The 24,190-nt window shown below is 46.1% G+C and overlaps 1 protein-coding gene across 1 annotated transcript in view; it reads right to left on the reverse strand.

Annotated features, from left to right (window-relative positions):
- The window catches only part of ITGA9 (integrin subunit alpha 9), a 326,698-nt gene that overhangs the window by 15,269 nt on the left and 287,239 nt on the right, over window positions 1-24,190 (reverse strand). Inside the window, exons 25-27 of the mRNA XM_079116258.1 lie at window positions 23,998-24,117; window positions 19,650-19,751; window positions 5,369-5,488 (exon numbers count right to left, since the gene is read on the reverse strand). Of these exons, the coding sequence (XP_078972384.1) occupies window positions 5,369-5,488; window positions 19,650-19,751; window positions 23,998-24,117 (342 nt within the window). The remainder of the gene's footprint in view (window positions 1-5,368; window positions 5,489-19,649; window positions 19,752-23,997; window positions 24,118-24,190) is intronic.

Consider the following 24,190-nt stretch of genomic DNA (forward strand, 5'->3'; position numbering starts at 1 on the left):
ACATTCCCTCAGTGCAGGCTTTCCAGGTGGGCGTGGCAACTGGCTTCCCTTTGAAAGGAATGGAGGGAATTTGATACATAATACGGTAATGAGCCAGAACCATTGAGAACACCCATGGAAGTCAAATACGGAGCTGGACCGTAGCCCCAGGAGTGGACAGGTTTCAGTTCACTGCTCTGGATCTCTACTTGCTGCACACAACACTTCATTCTTAGACACAGAAATACGTGTTGATAAGAAATCTATGGCTAAAGTTTTAGGAATATGCAGGTCTCTAAAATAATACTGCATTTCATTTGCCCTTTTCAACCTCTTATAAAGTCATTATATAGTTTAGGTCTTTTTTTTTTTTTTTTTTTAAAGAGTCTTTATTTTTATTTATTTATTTATTTATTTATTTTGTGGCGCTGGGATTGAACCCAGGGCTTTGTGCATGCGAGGCAAGCACTCTACCAACTGAGCTATATCCCCAGTCTTAGGTTAGGCCTTTAGGAAAATTTTTTCTAAACAACCCCCTCTGCCCAGTCCCTTACTACCTTATACCTGTCCCTGGACAGCTGGCCTACTCTGATGGGAATGAGGCACCAGGATTTGCTCTTCTCCCATCTTGTCCCCAAAGGAGTTCAATGTGATTTTATCTCTGACACTATGGAAGACAGGTGACATTCCATCTACTTATAAACAGAGTAAAACTGGTAGTTAGGTGAATTTCCCTTTATAATAATGTCTTCAAAGGAAAGAGGAAGAGTTTTGTCCCTACTGCTGGACGTGACGTATGTGGCAGATCAGAGATGGCCACAAAGCCTTTGTCACTCCTCCCATTGAGAAGCAGAGCTACTCTCCCCTCCCTTGACTGGGCTGGCATGTGACTGGTTTGGCCAAGAATGATGCTGAGCCTGCTCTAGGCTGGCCCACGGAGAATGGGCAGCTTTGACTGGGCTCTCCTGGAAGCTCAGTCACCATTATAAAGTCAGAGCACTCTGCTGGGAGGACCACGGGGAAGGGCCCTGAGTTGACGTGGACAGGGAGAAAGGGCCTGACAGCCACCAAGTTAGGCACATGAGGGAAGCTGTATCGGACTTTGAGACCATCTCGGCCACAGGGAAATGCATTAAGAGACCCCACTCAGTGCCATGTGGAGCAGAAGACTCACCGGCTAAACCCTTCCTGAATCCCTGGCCCATGGTTGTTTTAAGCTATTTGATTGTGGGGCAGCTTGTTATGCGACATTGCTAATTGGATGGTATAAATGTAGCAAGCCCCACTACTGACCATGCTATCCTGCTGCGGTGAGCACCTTTGGAGGATCTGTCTCAGTTTCTATCTTTCCTGAGAGCCTCCCCCCCACCACCCATTGCTATCCTGCACCTTTCTCCCCCTCCAGCCTGAGCTGTCTGGGTTCATGGGAGATAGACAACCCAAGCTGGGTGGCCCAGGCAGATTCTCTCTGTCAACTCTTGCCTCCAACCACAGTTGACAGAAGTGGACAGAGACTTGACCTGGGCCAGAGAGATCCTCTCTCCTGGACATGTAGATCCAGGAATCAGAAATGGCTGACCCTTTTGTATCTGTGGTTAGGAGTTGCTGAGATGTAAATCGGGAGGGCTAGAGGCAACCACTTCCTAATGTGTGTAGGGAAGTGCAGAGAGAGCCAATGTGCTCTGGGAGAAGCATGGTGCGGTGTGCAGAGGAGAGGCGAGGGGCTGGCAGAGAGGAGCACGCGAGGGAGGGAGGCGGCTGGCTGTGGGGAGTCTGGACTTCTCCAGGTTTGGATGTAAACGTTTCCTTGGGATCTGTAGTACTGCCCCTGCCTCCTTAGAATCCTCTTTCTCTTCCTTAAACAACTGAAAGGTTCTCAGTATTTTTTTGGCAACTAGAAAAAATGGCCTCTGTGATGTATGAGATAAGTAAGAATACTCAGCCCAGGCCAGCGAGGTGACAGCACTGTCCTTCTCTTGGTTTTCCCTCTGTAGGGCAGGGATGGTAGCAACTCTGACCAAGTCAAGCCCTGGTCTCCTGCAGCCATCACACAATAGGAAAGCACAACACCAAACTTACCCTCTTTCCCAAGGCTTTCCAGACCTATCCTGTCCTCAAGGGCAGCCGTCCACTGAGCTAGAATCAGGGACAACTGCTACCTCTCAAGTTCAACTGGTTACCAGACCCTGCTTGGTCTCTGTCATGGAGACTGCTGTCACAGATCTCTGTTGAGACAGACCTGGTCACATCGCTGCTCTGCTTACAGACGTCCTGAGCCTCTGCTTTGCCCTGCTCAGCAGAGCCTGCACAAGCTACTTCAGGCAAACCCTGCTTATTTTCTCACCTTCTCTCCCTTCTGCGTGGAAAATCTTTCTGACCTTGCCTGCCTGAAAAGCTCAAGGCAAACCAAATTCAGACTCCACACCTCATCTGTGAAAAGTCCTCTGACCTCCGTTGGGGGCTTCTATGTGCTAAGTGCAGAGTGAAGCATTTTCCCTGCAAAACCTCCACACACCAAGCTAATGTGATGGTCTCCTGTTTATGGGGTGGGGGGTGGGGGGTGGAGGGGAGGGGCTGCAGGTGATGGAGCCTGGCATGTGGGAGACCTAACTGCGGCACAAAGCAGCCAGCCTGCGAGGCGCTAGCTCTCATCCACTGCATGGTTCCATGCGGCCCTGGTGAGGCGGGGATCCACAGCACCTCCTCTATTTCCAGAGCAGTCGCTACGCCGAACTTGACCCTCTCCAGTGTGTTCACTAGTCCACCTGGGGAAGGTTCAAGGGCAGGACAGGGCAGGGGCACGGTCACCAGTGTACCCCAATGCCTTGTCCAGCATTTGAGTCACAGCCAGTGTCCAAAGAGCATGGACTGAAAGGAAACTTGCAAAGCTGTCTGACCCTGCGGACTCCTGTGACAACTTCCTCAAAGCCTTCCTTCCACCCCTTGAGTTATGGCAAGCCCCTGGCAGGGTTAACGCACGTAGGGTGACCTCTGATTTCAGTGACGCTGCTCTTTCTCCAAGTCTGTCTCAGAGGGTGATGACTGACTCCTCAGAGCCTCACTTTTTGGATTTCACTCAGCTGGGTGACCCCTCAGGGTTCTGGTCACACTGACAGAGATCGCCTGCAAATGCCCTTTCTTAAGCAAATGTGACAAGAGCAAAGCAAAGTAGATGGCCGATGGGAGCAGAAAGGACAGCACTCACAGGAGATGGGACACCCCTGAGTGACAGGGCATGCACTTCACTGAAGGGACTGGAACATGGCCACGATATTCCCTGCTGTGTGTCCCACACACTCAGCCATGGAGGAGAATAGCACTTCCTTTCATTTCAGGAACCCATGGAAAGACAAGGAAGTCTCACACACACACGCACACACACACGCACACAACACACACACTCTCACACTCACTCTCTCTCCAGTGGGAAGTCTGTCTCTGCAGATTCCAAACACTGAGCAGGCTTTGTTCTCCACCGCAGACCAGCAGCACTCCCAGCAGGAAGGAATTGGAGTTGAGAGAAGGGAGAATTAAGAAGCCATGTAGCAATGCAGATTAAATAAACAACCAATTAGTGGATTAAAACAAAAAGGTAATAATATTCACTGTTGGCAAGTATGCAGGAAAATGGACACTTCAGATACAGGGCTCATGGGAGGAGCGGCGGTGTGAACTTTCTAGAGGGCAACTGGTAACATAAAAGAAGAGACACAGTCATTCCATTGCTAGGGTTTCATTCTAAGGATATAACAAAGTGTTTGTGCAAATATTTGGCTCCAGAGTTATTCACTCTTAAAGGAAGTGTGCAACCAGAGCAACCGAACTTCCAGCCTCAAGGGACCAGATGAATAAACAGCAGGCTCTCTGTATCTTTAAGACGTGGCTGGAAATGGGCTCCTCACAATATGGAAAAACAGTCACAGTATTGTCTTTAGAGGATAATAGGTTGCAAAATAGCACACGGGATGCCTGAAAAGCATGAGAAATGTATTTTCAAGTAAATACACTTAAAATTTCTTCCCCCTCCAGGCACCTTTTCAGGTGAAGTAACTCAAAATTTAAAGCAATGGTCTGATTGCTAATCTGAGAAAAGTACAATACACACATTATTTTTCTCCTTATTTCTAGACTTCTTGGCTACTCTTCTGAAATATATTTATTCCACTTTTTTTCCCCCAGGTTGATAATTGATCTAGTTGCTTTAAATTCAGGGATATTTCACCTGAAAATATATCAAGCATGTTACTGAAAAATTTAACTAACACACTATTCAAAACTAAGTTGATCCTATGAGAACACCTGGTTTATGTACGTATAGGCAGAGAAAAAGATCAAAAAAGGCAATGTTGTACTCATTGTGGTTAATTCTCAGATGGTGACATGTAGGTATTTTACATTTTTTCCCTTAATGATATGCTATTATGTTTGATCAATATATATCATTTTGTAATCCCAAAGAAATTAATAATTTGAATTTAATGTATTCAGCTGTAATAATCTAGGAAGCTGTTTCCACCTGCAGCTGAGACTAGAACACTAGAGAAGCATGGGCTTTGGAGTCAGGAAGTCCCAGCAATGATTCCTAGTGCTGTTTTGGAGTTGGGAACACAGTGGGAATAAGGACAGATGGGTCCCACTCACCTGGTCCATCCCTACCTAGTAGTGGAGACAGACCTTCATCAGATGACAACTCTGATACCATTGCTGATGAAGATGAAGACTCTGACATAAAAGGACTCCAGATCTCCGAGAGTGAAGCAAAGAAATCACCCTGGGCTTGGGGGGTGAGGACACCCTTGTCAACTTGAGAGAATGATGCTTGACATGAAAGATGAGTAGGTGTGCCCTGGTGACAGGGACACCCTGGCTCAGCTCCAAATGGACCACCCTGGGGTTGGGAGAACTGAGTTCTAGACCGGTGGCCATCTCAGTTACTGAGTCTTCTGGGCAGAAATCTTCCTCGTATTCCATAGGGGAAAAGGAAAGAGAAAAACCAAACCTGCTCTGTCGTTTCCTTTTTGTTCTTTCTTTAAGCAAATGGTAACCCACCCTTCTCCCAGCTGTTACCTCCCAAGCTTGTTCTGGAGTTAGGTTCCCAATATCCCACATCAGGACTGGCCTAACTCTCTTAGGAAAGAGAAGAGGAGATGAAACTGAGACTTTTGCTGTCTCTCTAAAGTGGTTCAAATGCTCAGTTGTGCATGGACTCAAGAGCAGCAAGACTCCATTCCCTGCCTGAAGGGGACACTGACATCCCCTGTACCTGTACCTGTACCACAAAGGAAGTTCCCATAGGAAACCTCTTCCAAGGTGCACCCACTCCGGAGAGGCAGGAGAGCTGGTGTTCATGGGTGGGGACTCCTTGGAGACCTGTGGTCGCCAGACTCACCTTCCAGAGCAGCACAGCCAGCAGCAGGAAGATGAGGATTCCCACCAGCAAACTTATGGCAATGATCCACCCCACAACGTAGCCACGGGGCTCCAGATTGTGCAAGGCTTCAAAGACCACCTAGGAGGCAAAGCAAAAATGAAAACATAAAAACCAAGTCAGTCCCAGGTCTTGAAGTCATTGTAATGACAACGACCTTGATTTAAATATCAGGGAGTGAACAAAAGTTAAAAAAAGTGAAAAAGTTAAAAGCACACATACGCTAAGTTCTTGATTCAGAACAGATGACAGCAGTCTACCTCACATTTTGGTTTTGAAACAAAGAATGTAGGGAGTTCTCCAGGCAAGTTAATATTTCTTTTTGGGTGTTCGGTCCAATGTGTAAATTCATGCCAGTTTACCCAACAGACTTTGCACCCCTCCAGGGCCAGGACGTAGTCTGTTTTGCATCTCATGACTGGGCCTAACACACTGAAGGAACTCAACCCAGGAAGCCGTGCTGTCTGTGGTTTCTAGAGTGAACTATACGCCATCGGACCCCATATCTCAATGAGGCAAGAGTGGCCAACTTTTATGGAAATTCAGTGTTGCACTGGAACTGGCTTGTGTCAGCTCATGAGAGCCAAGTATGTGTCTGTTCCCTATTTCGTGTCCAGCGACATTGTGATGGTGGTTTGAAATGGGTCATGTTGGGAATATTTACACCATGGAAATTGGCAAACAAATCAGGGTTCCCCTACCCTCCTGCCAGAGAACCAATTGCTAAGCATGCATCACCCTGATGGTACACTTCAACTCTGCTTTAGCCCCGCTGGTCACAGGGGAGTGTGGTTTTGCAGAATTCAAAGCATCTATTGTGTCCTCTGCTGCTAAATAATCCTTCCCAGCTCTCCCTAACAGAGGGTCCCCTTTAAGCTCCTCACTGCCAAGGAGACAAAAATCCTAGCCCTGGGCAGTCAACTGCAGGCCTTTGCCCAAGCTGTGGCTCTCTTTGGAATTCCCATCCCCTCCTTGGGGAAGGTCAATTTCAGACTCGCTCCATCCTCAAGGTCAACTGACCTTCTGCTTCTGCTAGGAGGCTCCACTATTTTCTGAAGCCAGGGGGTCCAGTTCCAGGCTCAAGTCCAAGCAGAGACTAGGCATGATACTGCCCTGCTCTGCCCAGAACAGCTCATTTTACCTTCTTAGGGTCTGGCTTCCACCTCTCTCTAGCATTTGCTAAATATTCCTCTGTGCCAGTCTCTGTGCTTCTCTTGTGATCTCTTGTCTAATTCACACAATCACCCTGTGAAGTCTTCAACACCTATTTTATAGACATGGACGTCCAGGGAGGACATGACTATAGGCTATGTAGCTTAAGTACAGAGTCAGAATTTGAACCCAGGTCTTGCCAACCTAAAACCTTCAAATCTGAAATTGTAACCAACACCACAGAGCACCTGGCTGATGGTGACCTTCTTCCTGAGCTGTCAGTTAATGGGTTATTTGCTCTTTCTTCCCTGGTGGTAAGGCAAGGAAATGTGGACATCTCCATCTCTCTCTCCCTCCTAGAGCTGGGGTAGCAGGGAATTTGTATGTGCTGGGGGTCGGATGGGACAGACATCCATGAGACAGATAGGCTGCCAGTTTCACCTATGGATCCTGAATCCAGAATATTATCTCAAGGAAAATAAGGTAGAGCATAAGCCACACCTTCCTTCCTGGACAGAAATGAGAGAAAGCTGCCTATAAAACGTAGCAGGCCCTTCTGAGAACAGACATGGGGCCTCTTTGCAGAACTTACTAGCTGGGTGACCTTGGGCAAGGTACTTAACCTCTCTGAGCCTCAGTTCTCTCAACTGAGAAACAGGAGCACAACAGACCTTCCCAGAGGACTAAAAGGACTGATGTGTATAGGGCCCCACACAGCACCTGGCAGAGAGCCCACTCTGACAAGTGGGGTGGCGTGTTCCTGTAGCATCATTATCATTGCTTTTGAGGTCATGCATGGCTTGCTGTATTTTAGTTCTTAAAAACTAGGTCTACTATACCTAGAGAAAAGTGTCCCTAAGCGTACAGCCCACTGAATTTTCCCAAACAATGCTAAAGGCATCTGCATAACCAGAACCCAGACAAAGAGCTGGGATGTGACTAACTCTACAGAAGTCCCCTCATCCTCTCTTTTGGTCACCACCCCCACCAGGGGTAACCACTACCTTGACTTCTAAGAGCCTGGGTGAATGTCAACTGCTTTTGCCTTGGAATGGTCCGTGGGAACTGCTGCAGCAGGTTTCTTTTTCTCAACATTGTGTTTGGGAGACTCGGTAGCACGCAGACTGTCGTATAGCAGTCTACTCCAGGGACACACCTCTATTTATTTATCCATGCTACTACTGATGAGCTCTAAGGTCATTTCCAGTTTGGGGCTATTACAGGAAGTGATTTTCAAAGTATGGGCACTTCTAGGGGAAGAACACCTTAGGGTAGATGTAGGAGGTGGTGGGACAGCAATGGATTCTACTGTCCTCCTAAACCTACAATTTGGTGTGGGGTTCAGATGGGCAATTCCCTGTTTTTAAAGACAGACAGGTTCGTGGCTTTGGGTTCTTGCTGTGGATCAAATTGCCTCTTCCTGTCTTGTCCAGATGAATCTGGAGGTACTACGACCAAGAGAATAGATGTAGGAGGGGGCCGGCCTGGGCCCTGTCCTGGTGTGACTGTTGGCAACTGGGACAAGACTCTACTTTCTCCCTTGTGAATGGGGGTCTGGAGGGGAAGATAACAGAGGTCTACAGGAGTGCCTGCAGCCTGGTCGTGTGATAAAAGTCTGATAAGCCTTCTCATTGGCAGAGGAGTGATGGGCCAGGCTGTGGCTTGGGTCGGGGAGGGGGTGAGTTGTATGGTCCAGCCACTGTGTTAACCCAGATGGCTCGGGGACACTGAAACCCGCACCCTGGCAAAGCCATGCTGGAGGTCTGGTTTTGTGGCTACAGAGACAGAGTCGCTGCTACAGTTTAGTCTGGCAAATTCCAGCAGCCTGCCCTGTCACCTCCCTGGAATGTGCCTCATCTTTGATTATTTTCCAGTGATGTCCTTCATCCTCTTGGACGTGTGCTGTATGCTTTGGCAGGGCCCAGACTCTCATATGGTGACTCTAAAGAACTCATCTGTGGGTGATGATCTGAGTATCTCGCTGTTCTAAGAAATCACGTCTTACATTAAAACCAAAACAGACAAGCAAAATACAGAATGGTCAGCAGCACGGACCACACAGTGGGTCAGGAGACGCTGACCACCAGGTCTTGACTCCACCACTTGGGAACCTGGCCTGGTTCAGCCTCTGGGCTTCTCTCTGCTCTCCACCTCCTGATTTCCACCCTCCGTTACTGCCCCAGTTCAGGACTGGTCTTTGCTCACCAGCACTGTCTCAGGAGGTTTGCAGAGACTACCTGCCATTAGAGTTGTCCTTCTAAAGCAGAGTCTCACCAGGTCACTTCTCTCAGTTCACACTATCACTGGCTTCCCTTTTTATGGAGCATCCAATTCAGGATACAGGGTCCTTATGAGCTGGTCTTCTCCCTTCCTTTATGGTCTTTCCCAGGTGTATTCATATTCCAGTCATCTACCCTGAATGTCCTTCCATCCTGGTCCCTTTGACAGGCTTCATTATATCTTAAAAATGTTCCTTCCTTTCCTCCCCTTTCCTTTCCTTCCTTCCTTTCTTTTTTTTTTTTTGTACCAGGGATTGAACCCAAACATGCTTAACCACTAAGACACATACCCAGCCCTCTTTATTTTTATTTTGAGACAGGGTCTTCCTAAGTTGCAGAGGCTGGCTTTGAACTCACGATCCTCCTGCCTCAGCCTCCCAAGCTGCTGGGATTACAGGTGTACACCACTAAGCCTGGCAATGCAATGTTCATCCTTTTGATTCACAAATTCTGTACTTGAAAACATGCTCCAAGGCAAGAAATATGAACTATAGAAGAAAAAAAAAAAAAAAAAACACCGAAAAAATTTGATGCTCCCTGCAAAATTATCCATATTGGTGTAGAATCAGAAATATTCTCAATGTCTAATAATTGGGCAATAGATCAATCACAAAATAGAATACCAAAGAGTTATTAGAAATGATGACAAAAAAAAACCTGACAAAGCATATTATTTAGCAAGTTAAAAACATGACAAATATACAATGAATACATGCTAATGATTTATATAATTCAGTACGGAAGAAGTAAGATGGTTAAAGTAGGTCAAAGAAGGATCTGAAAAAAATTTAGTCACAGAAGAAGAGATTAATAATCAAGTTAAGTTTATACCTTACAGGATGATAAATTATAATCTTTGGGCTTATGTTTTTGGTCAAACAGAAATTACTTTTATTTGTACTGGCAAGAGTCATTTATAACTTACCAGTATTCTACAAATACAAATTTAACTTCACAAAATCTGAGCCCTAGACTGCTGTGTAGACCTGTTAGACCAGTGCTTCTCAAAGTTTACTGTCTATGAGTAAAATGTAGATTCTGGGTTGGGCACAGTGGCAAATGCCTGTAATCCCAGTGGCTTGGGAGGCTGAGCTAGGAGGATCTCAAGTTCAAAGCCAGCCTCAGCAACTTAGTGAGGCCCTAAGCAAATCAGCAAGACCCTATCTCAGAATAAAATATTAAAAAGAGCTGGGAATAAGGCTCAGTGGTTAAGTGCCCTGGTACCAAATAAAGAAAAGAAAAAGTAGTTCTGAATTGGGTGAGGGAGGCTTGAGAGTCCTCATTTCAAACAAGACTCCCATGCTGTGGATACTGCTGGTCTATGGTCTATACTTTGAGCAGAAAGGAGCCAGGGAATGCTCCAGTATGTCCACTATGGACATGTAATCAATGTTTTGTCTGATTTCCAAATTTTAGGTACTTCTGAAACCATGGTAATCATGTTGGGAAAATGATAAGTGCTATCACAATAAGAATCAGAATGATCAATTTAATATACAGAAGAGTTTTAAGAAAATGGAAGGAAATTTATAAACAGGAGACTTTTGAGATTGTGGGTAATTTTTTCTCTCATACTTTGTTACTATTTAACATTTTTTTGAACTAAGCATTTTAAAGTCAAGCCAAAAAGTTTTTGTTTTGAGACTCTTCTCCAATTTCTTCTCTTCCCAGAAGCTTACTCCTACTCTCCTTTCCAGCAGAATTAATCATTCTCTGAACTCTTAGAAATAGCAGTTTGCAGCTTCTTCTAGCAGAGGAAATCTCATCATGGCATTCCAATGCACAAAACAGAAAAGGTGACAATCCTCTGGTTATAAAGAAGGTAGGAGGGGCTGGGGATATAGCTCAGTTGGTAGAGTGCTTGCCTCACATGCACAAGGCCCTGGGTTCAATCCCCAGCACTGCCAAAACAAAAACAAAAACAAAAACAAAAACAAAAACAAACAAACAAAAAAACCAAAAAACAAAAAACACAGCTGAATATGCCATGGTCCAATTCCGAAGGCCTTCTCACTCTCTAAGGCAATGATGACTCTCTTGTCTGTGGATTCTAGGCAACTGTGCGTTCTTACAGAAAGAGGGCTTGACTGCATATGGTCTTGTCATCTAAACCAACATAGTGATTCACAAATGTACAAGTTAATACATGCAACATCCTTTCTACCATAACATTACATGAAGTGTGAATGTAATCCAGTCTACAATCAAAGAGATGCCAGGATCTGAAGACAGAGTATCTGAATGTGGTTTTTTTTTTTTTTTTTTCCCTACTTCTAAAATATATTTGTGTTTTTTCTTTTGGGAGTGGGGTTGGCCCATCCCCTATCCGTCCCTTTATTAGTCCACCCAACAGTTCATCCACCCTATCTGTCCTTCTGTTTGACCATCTGTCTATCCGTCCGTCCCTATCCATTCATCCATCCATCCAACAAATGTGTGTGTGGCACCTATGTGCCAGATACTGTGGAAATTCACCAATGAATAAAACAGGCAGTCTTCAGACTCATAGAACTTCCAGAGAATACTGACCAATCAGACAAATTAATGCAAAATTACGAAAAGTACAAACAGGGAGAGGATGGTGGTTATGAAAGACACGGAGATGGGCATATAGGTCAGAAGAGTCCCTGGAGGGACTGCTTGAGAGATGGCTGAAGGAGAGCCGAAGTTAACCAGTCAAAGAGGGAAGGGAAGCTTGAGTGAGCAACATGTACAGAACCCCTTTGGCGGGAGCCAACTTGGCAAGGGTGAGATACTGTTCTCAGCCAGTAGGTTGCAGCAAACAGAATGGACAAGAAGGCACCAGAAGAGGTTTGGAAGAACTGGAGGCTGCATTCAGAATCCCATGCTTGAATGGGGGCTATGGTTCAGTGGCAGAATGCTTTTCAAGCATTCATGAGACTCTGGGTTCAATCCTCAGCACCCACCCTGCCAAAAAAGAATGAAATGTCTAGCTGGGCATGGTGGCACATGTCTATAGTTTGAGTTACTTAGGAAGCTGAGGTAAGAGGATCCCTTGAGCCCAGGAGCCCCAGGTCAGTCTGGAAACACTAAGACCCTGACAATAACAACAACAACAGAATTATATGCTTTATCTTAAGCAGAGTGGAAAGACCAATGGAGCGTCTCCATTGGCCAGGCAGGGGCATGGCATGACTTCCATTTTGCAAAGAGCACTGTAGCTGCAGAAAGAATCCAGGCTAGAAGGGAGAGGTGGGTGTGGGAGTACAAGCAACAAGCAGCCCAGGAAGAGGGTGGCAGGGAGCAGATTTCTGCTTCCAATAAGAAAGGAGGTAGTATAAAGGAGATGAAGGACTGAGCACTGGGGGCAGGGACTCTGCCACCACTGGAGGAGCAGCTGTGAGGGTGGTAGGGGGCCGAGAGATGGAAAGGGCAGACTATTGAGCAGCGAAGAGATGGGTAATGACATGGTCAAGGACTATAGTTGAGGGCTTATGGACTGGATACTAATCAAACAAGAAAATTAGCAGCCTGAGGCTTTGTCTCAATGGAACGTTAGAGGAGCCAGGCACTGGGCTCCCTGCCAGCTTCTGTAAAATTTAATGCACCTGAGATTGGCAAGCTGGTGTCAGGAAATGACCACAAGACAACTTTCAGCCTGAGGCAACTGGTGAATTCAACCACAGCATTTGATTCACTCCTGTGTTTCTGGGAACTTTTATGTTCTGACCACTGCGAATGCATTTCATGCAATAGCTAGAAATACCCAGGTCTCCAGAAGGCCTGGGAACATGAGCAACATGGGGGTACAGCTGGATGGAGGGTTTCCAGTGATGGAGGAGACACCTTGGGAGCACATCAGAGGGGAGGTTCAAGCCCGGTCCCAGGTCAGTGAAAGGTCAATCACAATGGCAAGATGCTCTCAGTGGTAAACATCACATGCTTGTTTCAACAGAAGGCAGGGAATCATAAATTTTTTTTTTAAAGTGGAAAGAGAAGACCATCTGGGACCAAAAAAAAAAAAAAAAAAGATATTTTCACCTGCTTCTGATTACATCCAATAGCCAGTGGAGGTGTTAGGGAGGGAGGAGGGAGAAGGGCCGCGGGGGTTGGAAGAAATGTCAGCAGAACCATACGTTCAAGTGCTCTCAGAACACAGCTCAGAAAGCATGCCAGCTGAGAGGCACAGAGAGATTCATGGAGATGATATACGTGAACTGTGCATCTGGCAAGGGGGACGCTGTAAGTCTCTGCCACAATAAGCAGAGACATGCCCTGTGCCTGCCAGATACTGGGTTTTAGAAATCTCTTGCTTGGTTAGAATTTGCTGAGCAGTGAGCTGGGAAGGTGCTAATAATTCCTTTGTTATGAACCATGGGTCACATTTGTGGAATCCTCACTACGTGCCAAGCTCTTTGCTGATATGTTTTATATCTATGACCCCTGATGATGCTCATGACCACTCTCTAAGGAAAAGGAAAGATACAGCTCCTGACTTCAGGTGATGGAGGGTCTCCCAGGAGGGGTGATTCTTCTCTGAACTGTGGATCTGGAACAGGCCACAACAGGAAGAGTTCCACAGTAAACTGGCCACAGTGTCTGAATGTGACATGCTTCTGAAGCCACCAGAGCCAAGGGACTCAGTTATGTATCTCCCTATGATTCCTGCTGCCTGCTCAGGAGGGGGTTCCCACTGCAAAGGACTGAGCAACAGGAGCAGGGATTAAAGAAGACTCAGGGTTCACAAGTGGGCAGGTTGGGCGACCAGTCCTGGCTCATCCACTGACAAGCTGTGAGATTACAGGCAGGGCCCTTCATGTCCCAGAGTCTGTTTCCTCAACAGAAAAGTGAAGTATTAGGAACTGACAGGAAATAATCACATCAGAGAAACTGAGCCGAGACCAGAATATAAAAAGCAAAAATACAGACACAAAGCAGAGCACCCAAGGCCTGAGCATAGAATAGTTCCATATGTAGCATGCGTCCTGTCCAGAGCCCCTCAGGTCCTCTCTGTGGGGTCAGAATGTCCAACCCCAGGTTTTGCAGGCTTTCCTTCCAGTGGCTTCATTGATGCTAAAGTGAGTTTCAACCTCAGGGACAGCCTCTCGTCAATGACCAGCAAGTACAGAGATATGAAAGCCCAGGTCCAACGCCTCAAGGCACGATGAACTATCAGTGCTTCAGAATCCCCCACGGGATCCAGTAGAGGCGGGATGTGCCCTCAAATCTTGCCCTTGCTTCTCTCTTCCCTTTCCTATCCTGCCCTCCACTTCCTTTTGGATCTCACCAGGAGTACTTCCTGCTAAATCACACAAGGGGTGCTTCTTACTAATCTAACCCAACACCACCTGACTTCAGCTTGAGAGTCTGGCTTTCCCTTGTCCACTTAGAACATTCCTTCCACACTTGTTCAGAGGTCACCAAGAAGTTGATGTGACCTCTTCAGCACAGGTGCTGTGGGCACACTGACATATTGTGCAGCAAGGTGTGTATATGTATGCATGTGTGTGCATGTGTCTGCTGTGAGTGTGCATGTCTACGTGTTGGATATGTATGTGGGTCTGTGCATCTGTGTGTGTGCATGCATCCACATCCACACATGTGCCTGACAGCCCCTGTGTGTGCATGTCTGGATGTCCGTGATGGTGCGTGTCTGTGCATGTTCTTGTGAACCCAACGGTTTCAGAGGACAAGCAGGACATGCTGTTGTGAATACTGAGTGCAGGTTTCTTTAGAAGGAATGCAGGGACGTGGAGCTGAGGCTAATGCTGGGATCTACTGCAGACTGAGAAGGGAAGGCCTGAGCTAGGACGAGGAGAGCCAGGTGCAACCTGGAGGAGCTGGCTGGGCTCCGCACACACCTGAGCAGTTTGAACAGAGAGGCTTTAAAACAAAGCTGTCTCCTTTCCACATTGGACACCTTTGCCTCTGTCTAGCTCCTTCATCCGGAATGGCTCAGTGCCTTCTCATGTGACTGAGTGGATGCCAGGAAGAGGGGAAAGAACCAACAGAGTCCTATGCTATCCTTGTCTCAGCCACAGTGAGACCTTGGGCCAGTCATTTCTTCTCCCCACGTGTCAGAGACTCTTTGAGTCACTAGAGGAAGGGGCTTAGTGGTTCTCACCAGGGAAGGCACCATGGACCCTCTGGTTGCTTCTTGAAATTATGCCTTCTCTCCCCACATGCAGGGCAAGGGGACAGACGGTGGTGTGATGCATGAAGGAAGCAAATGTCTCTCTAGATATATGGCTCCTGTGGCAGGAGGCAAAGGGCCCCCAACGTTCATCCCATCAATCGGGACAGGAAGCGTTGCTCATTCAAGCACACTGCTTCTTAAAAGAGAACAAAGCAAAGAGTTCACACCCTCCCCAACTATCTTTGGACAAAAGATTTTTGTGTTCTCTCATTAAGACTGCAACTTGCCCAGGAAGCTACCACCACAAAAATGGTCTAAATGATTGAACAAAGACTTTCACTCAGATGGGGACTCCAAGAGGAGAACCAGCTTGACTGGCCTGCTCCTGACCTTTACGAGAACCAACAGAAGGAAAACCAAAGAAGCCCCCAGAACATCTGAGGGGACAGTTGTCACTTTTCAGTCTGAATTCAAATCCCTTCTGGTGCTGGAGACTCTTCCCCTGTGTAAGACACAGGGAAAGGTAGGGTTCCTCCTCTCCACTACAAAGTTCAATAATGCCAGTGAGCTGGTCCCCCAGGGACAGAGACCTAATCTCAGCCAGCAAGTGGCTCCAGCCTGACTCTGTTGCAAGAGGTCAAGAGAAGCTGGGGCAGCTGAGTCCAATGTCTAGGGTTCTGGATTCTTCCTGGGGCTGGACCCAGTCTGTGGTCCTGACCTCCCAGGTTTCTTGACCCCTCTTTGTGTTTCCAGTCTGGTTTCTCTGGCAGTTCTGAGAGCTCCTGGGTATCCTTCTAACCTATTCTGATTCTGCTCAAGCAAGACAGAGGGAGTCTCTCCTCTCGTACCTAAGGTCTCAGTATGGTGCTCACTCCCAGGGTCAGCTTTACTGAGTCATCTGTGGACTTACACGCTTATCATACATTCTGCTATTTGAAAATACCAAGAATTTAGCAAGAATTCTTGCCAACTTCTAAGACAGACTGAAAAGGGAGTGTGAGGTGGTGTCTTACAGTACTTGTTAGAACGATTCTGCAGTCTTGTAGTTGGCCTTGGTGGAATTCCTAGCCTCAGCTGTTGTCACGCTCCTTAAAAATATGGGGTACTTGTTGAGTCTTTTGTTTCACCTGTGGACTTCAATATCCAATTCAGGGGCTAGGGAAGCCCCCTCCCCAAATCTTTTGATTTTTTTTAATGACTGCATGAACAGAGCTAAACATCTGTGGGACTCGTTCATATTTTCATTCTGTAGGACAGCTGTCCCCATCTCTAGGACCCCCCCGTGGGTACCTGAAAGTATGGATAGGACTGAACCCTATATATACACTATTTCTTTCCTATACATACACACCTACCTATGATAAAGTTTAATTTATAAATGAGGCTCAGAAAAATGATTACAACAATAAAATAGGACAATTATAACAATATACTCTAACGATGTATTTAAAACCTATAAATTCTTTATTTCTGGAATTTTCTATGTGATATTTTCAGGCTGTGATTGACCACAGCTAACTGAAACTGTGGAAAGTGAAAAAATGTGGATGAGGAGGACTCCTGCACCTTTCTGGGATGAATTCCTACCCTTTATGAGGACCAACTTTCTGGGGCATAATCAGCTATGCCTTATCCTTAATCTTTATGATATTTGTAAACCCCAACCAGTACTTTTGTCCTTTTCCCTCATACGTGTGACTCATTCCCTATGGTTTGGATCTTAAATGTTCCCTGAAAACCTCATGTTAGTTAATACAGGAATGTTGAAGGTGAAACAATTAGATTATGAGAGCTATAACCCCATCAGTGGATTAATCCACTTGCTGGATTTATCATTTGAATGCACAACTAGGCAGTAACTGTAGGCAGGGGGTGTGGCTGGAGGGAGCAGGTCACTAGGGGTGTGTCCTGGACTACATCTGTCCATGGCCCCTTTCTCCCTCCCCTCCCTGACTCCACCCTCTCTCTGTCCTTTCTCTTTCTCTTTCTCTCTCTGCTTCCTGGATGCCATGAGGTGAGCAGCTTTCCTCCACCATGTCCTTCTGCCATGATGTTCTGCCTCATCTGGGGTCTAGAGCAATGGAATGGGCCCACCATGAACTGAACCTCTGAAGCCTGAGCCCCAAATAAACTTTTCTTCCTCTAAGTTGTTCTTGTCTGATCAGAGTGACAAAAAGTTGACTAACAAATGTCCCTGAAAGTCAGTCAGGTTGGGTTGAATATGAAATTCAATGAATTTTTGGCACCTTACAACCATCAGTCACAAAGGTCTCATCTGGAATTCTTGGGTTCCGGTCTGTATGAAGCCAGAGGAATCTGCTGTGGTTGGGCCTGGATACGTGATACCATGCTACCTGGGAAGTAACCTGGATGCATATATTGATAAATAAGGCAAAGGCCTAAAAAAATGACATATTTCTAGTTACTCATCCAAATGTAAAGCACTACTTATATCATGCATTTTATTAAAAAAAAAAAAAAAAGAACACAAGAATTGCAGGAAAATTATTTGATTTTCCCATCAGTTAAATTTACCACCATGTACAATTTCAGTGGCTAAAAAATCTGATTGTTTTCTTTTACTCACCCACACCCTGCTTGATACCATACACAAATACATTTCCTGTTCATTCCAAGGCCATAACAATTTGGTGCCTGAAATCCTGTGAGGCTTTGCCTGATTTGAATCTGGTGGCTAGCCTCTGTGGAAATTCCCCTTCAGATGGATGGCTGACAGGGAGCCAGGCATTCAGAAGAGTCACGCAGGGAAGAACGTGCTTGTTCTAAAAATGAAAACCTTACAACTTAGAAATGATTTTTTTATTTCCTGCCAGGAAAGTTGAGAACAGATTGCAGAACTTCACCTTAGCTCATGGATTGAAAAGGCAGTCATGCAAAGGAGGGAGAAGGGGACATCACGGATTCCCACGTGTATTAAGTTTTTTCCTCAGGAGCACAGAGGGGGAACAAAAAAATCAGCTTCTTCCCCAGAACTCTTGATCATAAAAATATCACCATGGTGCTCAAAATGGAACAGAAACTGATGGAAGCAGTATTTTGGAGGAAGATAGATGACTCAGAATCCCACAGCGGGATGTTAAGCAACGCCTTCCTGGATCCCACAGCTAAGTCCTCTACGTGAAGGCAACGTGCCCAGTGACTTTCATCCAGCTAGCAAACAATTTCACCTGAAGCAAGCCTGTTAGTTATTGTTAACACGATTAAGGACATTTTAAATCTCTGATGTTGGGCACACATTTCATTCTATAAGACTGTTTTAACCAGAGCTATCACGACAAGCAGGGAACCACTGATCTCCAGGTCACAAATGAAGGTCCCAATCATAGTTAAATGGCCAGAAGGCAGAGGGAAAAGACAAAAGCCAACTCCAAGTGTCTGACCTGCCAGACGAACTGGCTGGCGTGAGTGGGGTGAAGGTCTCGGAGGCCACTCTGTTCCTTTTCTATTAGTAAAACTGGTGCCTGGACAACGTGCCCATGTGGCTTGAGGAGCTCAAGTCCACAGAGGGCCCTGCGTCCCTGCACGGAGCGTGGAGTGCCCGGCCTTACAAGCAGCACTGACGCACCCCACCCGATCAGGCACCCCTGCTCATTCCGGGCTCCCTGACGTTCTTGACTCTTGCTCACCAACAACAGGATCAGAATGAAGATTTTACTGAAATCCTGAAGGATTGATTTTCTGTAGGAATCCTTCCCAGCCAGGGTCTTGAAAGAACAGGCTTTCGTTTGCTCTGTATCCTGATATTTTAACATGTGGAGTCTCCCGTGTCATCAGAAAACAAGTTGATAATTTTGTGCGTAAGTACCTCATCTTTTATGAATTTACCACTTCTGTAAATTTGCCACAGCAACACTGACCCTTCCAAGAGAAGACATGCCTCTCTCTCAAGAAGGTAAACTCTGGGTTGGGGCTGTGGCTCGGTGGTAGAGTGATCACCTAGCTCACGTGAGGCCCTAGGTTCGATCCTTAGCACCATATAAAAATAAAATAAAGCCCTTCATGGGCTGCTGCCTCCCCTTTCTACTCCCCCAGGGTCTGGGTGGAGGGGGTCAAGGATGGATGAATCCACTGTCCAGGAACAAGAATGAAAGCAGAATTCCAAGGCCATAGTCTCCTTCCAGCCTCTCCCTCACCCTGACATCTAAGCCTTGAGGTCTGCTGCGCCCTCCCGTGTCCCTGATACCTGCACGCCAACTGCACCTTATGGAAGACCGGGGGCAGGAAGAGAGTGAAAGGGAAGGTTCCAGGTCTTGGCAATGTAGATGTGACCTCTTCAAGTTAAGCGAACAACTTGTTTTTAAGGCACTCAGAGTTTATCTATGGAACAATGTGATTGGGAAGGCAGATGAGGTTTTGGGGAAAGGTCTAAGGGAGACAAAAATGGTTCTGGCTTCTGGGTGGAAATCCAAGCCCCATCAAGGGCACTTCCAGACTATTTTTCCTTTGGCCAATCACAGCGGGAAACTTTCACGTAACAATGGTGTCCTAAAGAACAAGGCTAGCGCAGCAACAACAAGCCGCAGCTCTCCATGGGAGCCCCGAGGCCAAGGCAGGCATGGTCCTGGGTTGACCACAAACCCCACATCTTGGCTCAGAGACTTTCTTCTCCCTCACGTTCCAGCTCTGGGTCTCCAATCACTCAGCCTCTCTGGCCCTCGGAGGAGGGCTGTCCCAGGGGACGGGGCACACTCACCGTCATCTCTTCTGGGTTCCCATCGGCCACTTCTACCACCCTCAGGGCAGGATCTACCCTCACCGTGGCTCGAGCCATGAACTGGATGACAGATGAACTGTCCTGTGGAGGAAACAACAGCTCATCGTAAGCTTTTCCGGTGACAATGACAAATGATTTTTTTCCTTGAGAGGGACTGGGCAGAACTGAAATTCCAAGATTCCTTGTAGACCAGACAAGATGTTTCACTGAACTGAAAACTTCCCCATCCCAGGAACCCACATAAATGCATACTTCCAAAGTCTCTCTTGAGAATTTTTTCAGATGGTGGTAGACACAGAAATACTACAGTGTTTGCCAGTAATCAACACAGGCAAACTTGTGTGCTGTGGTTTCCAAGCGGTAAGAGCCAGATATCTGGATGTTGATATTGACGGATTCACAAAGAGCTGAGGACAAATGAAGCTGTTTAATTGTGTACAACAAACCCATGTCTGGTATTCCACTGAAGCCATCTGATTTCTATTTTATAGAATCTTCCTGTCCTGACCATAGCCCTCCAGCCTTTCACAAGAGCTTCTTTTAACTCTTTGTTTGTCCTTAAATGAAGCTGTTTTGGAGTCAAAGTCACTGGACATGAAAGAGGGTACCGACTGGAGAGACTAAGAAGGGGGAAACCTCTAGCTTACAAATCAGGCCTAACAGAAAGGCAACTAGGGGCAGGGGCTACAATCGAAGACTCAGGAATTGCTGCTAGCAGAAGTAGTCAGAGGCCTTGCTGTGGACTCAAAGTCACTGGTCCAGATAATCAGAAAATGGCTCCAAAGCAGGGATGGAGAAGGAATACGGAAAGCATCAAGGATAGGCAAAATCCTGACCCAGGGAAAGTCTAGAACCTTGCGGTTAGTGTTACAAATGGTGCTGCATCGACTGTGGAGCAGAGAGGTGCTTGGTTGCCATTGTGTGAACAGAGGGCATAGAACTAGGGTGTCAGTACCCACCACTGGGTCGGCCTGAACTCTGCCAGCAAGGTATCTAATAATATGCCCACCCATATTTACTCAGCTTGCCTGTCACTCTGGAGGCTGCAATGGTTTGGGGATGTCTCCTCAGAATTCATGTGTTGGAAATTTAATTCCCAATGTTATATTAGTGATAGGTGGAGGCAAGCCTTTGGAAGATAATTAGAATTAGATAAGGTCGTGGGATGGGGGTGGGGTCTCCATGATGGCATTAGTGGCTTGACAAAAGGAGGAGACCTGAGCTTGCACACTCGCCCTGTCTTGTATGTGATGCCCTTTGTGTCAGGTTATGATGCAGCCAGAAGGCCCTCACCAGAGGACCAGCAGATGCCAACACCTTGCTCTTAGACATCCCAGTCTCCAGAACTATATAAAAAAAAATTCTCTTCATCAATCATCTAATCTTAGTCAGAGGCTCTCAGATGCCAGCTTTGACTCACTTCTGGCTAAACCTACAAAGATACAGGAAAGCAGAGCACTCTCCCCTACACTCTTCCCAGGGGGTCCTTTTCTCATCTCCACCAAAGAAACCACAAAGGATCCTAGTTTATGCACTTTACCTGTTATGTACAAATACTTGCTCTTCTAAAATGACCATGAAATATATTTCTAATTTTTTATAAACATATTAATTGTACATATTAATGAGGTCCAGCGTTATCAACAGATCAAATCCAATCATTTTATAACCTCTCCCTGCAATTAAAAAACATATAAAATTTATATATATATATATATATATATATATATATATATATATATAGTACTGGAGATTGGGATCATTTGACCTCTGAGCTACATCTCCAGTTTTTTTTTTTTTTTACTTTTTCTTGAGACAAAGTCTTGCTAAGTTTCCCAGGTGGGCCTCAAGCTTGTGATCTTTCTCCGGAGTGACCGGGATTACAGGTGTGTACCAAAATATATTTTAATGCTTCTGGGAAGCTAGTTGTTCAAGGAAATTGCTCTAGTTAACTACTTTTAGTGGCAAATAATTTTACATGCAAATAGTCTTTTAGCAATCTGGCAGTTTTATAAATATGTGGTTTTATGTATCAGGGTATACTGTATTTACAATCATGACTCATCCTCATCACTTATTAATTATGATAATAATGATGATGACGATTGCCCAAGTCAAAGGCCAAGCAGATGAGAAGCCTGGCATAGAACAGGCCCCTGGTGGTTATAGAGTCAATGAAGAAAGCCTCAAGGAGTGGAAAAAGATTTTCAAAGAAATCTGAATCCTCTGAAGCTTTAAAAAATCAGATCCTATATTTCAAATAAAAACTTAAGGTCAAAACAATAAAACCTCAAATTCCCTTGTCTAGGGCCAGACCATAAGGTCAAAAGGAAAATAAACACAGCTCTAGGCCCAGGCAAACCACAAGGCTGGAGCTGCTCCCTGTCCTTAGGGAGGCTGTGACAGCCTCTGAGCCATCTGGCTCAGCTCCCCGTAGGAGCTGGCGTCAGGGGGACCCACAGTTCTGTATTTCAAGCTCCAGGAGCAGCTGGGGCCCCATCTGCCTTCCAGGTCAGCTGTGTACTGGGCTTCACTCTGCACCTGGAATTTCTGCAGAAAGGGCACTTGAATAATGAGTCTCCGTGGTCACACTGCTTTCAGTTCTCTTATCTGGGGTTCCACTGGCCAGGATGACATGGGGACAGCAGTCAGTGAGACATGTTCATCAGCACAGGGTCCACAGAAGTCATGGGAGAGAGATGCAGAAGACCCAGCCTGCAGAGCCGCACATATGACTGAAGGGCAAGAGGCAGCCCTCTGGTGTAAGGGTGCAGAGGCATGATGGTGGTCCCCCCCATCGGAGCCATCAGCACGGCTCGGTGGAGAGTGGCAAGAGTGACACGGGAAATACATCTGTCGGCGATGTCATCCTTCCAGAAGATGGGCAGGACAGGTGAGTATACAGAATCACAGGCCCTCTAACCTGAGCTGGGACTCATGCCAGGAAGGGACACCTGTGACATGGCTTCCAGATGACGTTGTGGAAGCAGAGGAGGCTAGCAGGTCTCTAGTTCACGCCTCGTCCTTTTCTAATGCTGTCCTTTATAAAGGGGGGTTTCACCATGGAAGCACCATGTGTGAGCCCAACATCCCCCAGAGCAACTTTCTTCCTGAGCAAACCAGAACTGTACCCAGCTCTCCCTGGGCTTGTGGAGCCTGCGACAGCTAAAAGTGGGGAGAACACATCTCCCCTTGCCTGTGTCTTCTCAGGTCAGCAGGTTACTGCTGTGTCTAATTTCAAAATGACCACAGAAGGACTATTCTAAGGGTATTCATTTACCCCCTGATGGGCTTATCACATTAAACACATTTGGTCTTTCCGAAGGAAAATAAATAGAATCTCTGTGGCTAACAGGCATATTTTGTTTTATCTTCATAGGCAATTACTTTTAGAGCTTCTTGTTGGAAGGGATCTCTTACTTGGCAGTTCTTACCTTAAAATAAGTCAGAATAAATTTATATGATTCTTCAAGGACCACCAATTCACTGATATATATATCTCCCCCCCTCCCCAATTGGATTTCTCTGAAACAAGTAATCAGTAAACTGCATCTCATTGGTCAAATCTGGTCCTCTGATTTTGTAAATATAGTTTTATTAAAATACAGCCATGTCCATTCATTTGAGTATGTCCATTGCTGCTTTTGCAACACAATGACAGAGTCCAGCAGTTGCAAGAGACTATAGGGCCTATAAAACCCAAAATAGCTCCCACTGGCCCTTCACAGAAAGGGCTTGCCAGTCCTTGATCAAAAACACGTTCCCCAGACCAGCAGTACTGGTATCACCTGGGACCCTGTAAGAATCGCAGAACTTCAGACTCTACCCACAAGGAATCTGACATTTATTTCCAGGTAATTCTGATGCAAACTAAAGAACAGGGAATGTAACACCTGGGAGGTTTGTTAAAGTCAGAATGCCGATCCAGGAAGTCTTGGGGGAGGTACTGGGGATGGAACCTGGGGTGCTCGACCACTGAGCCACATACCCGGCCCTTTTTATTTTTTCTTTTGAGACAGGGTCTCGCCAAGTTGCCCAGGCTAGCCTTGAACTTGCAATCCTCCTGCCTCAGCCTCCCATGTTGCTAGGATTACAGGCATGCATCAGTTATGATTCTAACAAACTCTCCCATGATACTGTTGTCCTGTTGTGCTGTAAGCACACTTTTGAGTGGTGAACATCTGATATTTTCCCTGGTACCACCTGGCAGAATTACTGATGGCACATGCCAAAAAATAAATTTTAAAAGAAGCAGCCAGAGCGTCATGAGGAAATGAATTCAAATGCTTTTAAATGAAGCCCGTGAGTGCAGGTCCTTAGGACTCACCTTTTTTAGTATTTCTGTGTTCAGCAGCATATAAATGTCTAGAGTACGACTTTCCTCTTTGGCAAGAGCGCTAAGGTTACAGTGCATTGTTAGGCAAGAAATTCCTGGCTTTTCACAATCCTGAGAAGAAAAAAAAAAAAATCAGAGAACGGTTAAATGGTAGGAAGGTAAAGTCAAAGCCACAACCACTTAT

Source organism: Sciurus vulgaris, assembly GCF_902686455.1.
Source record: "Sciurus vulgaris genome assembly, chromosome: 16".
In the NCBI taxonomy this organism is placed as follows: domain Eukaryota; kingdom Metazoa; phylum Chordata; class Mammalia; order Rodentia; family Sciuridae; genus Sciurus; species Sciurus vulgaris.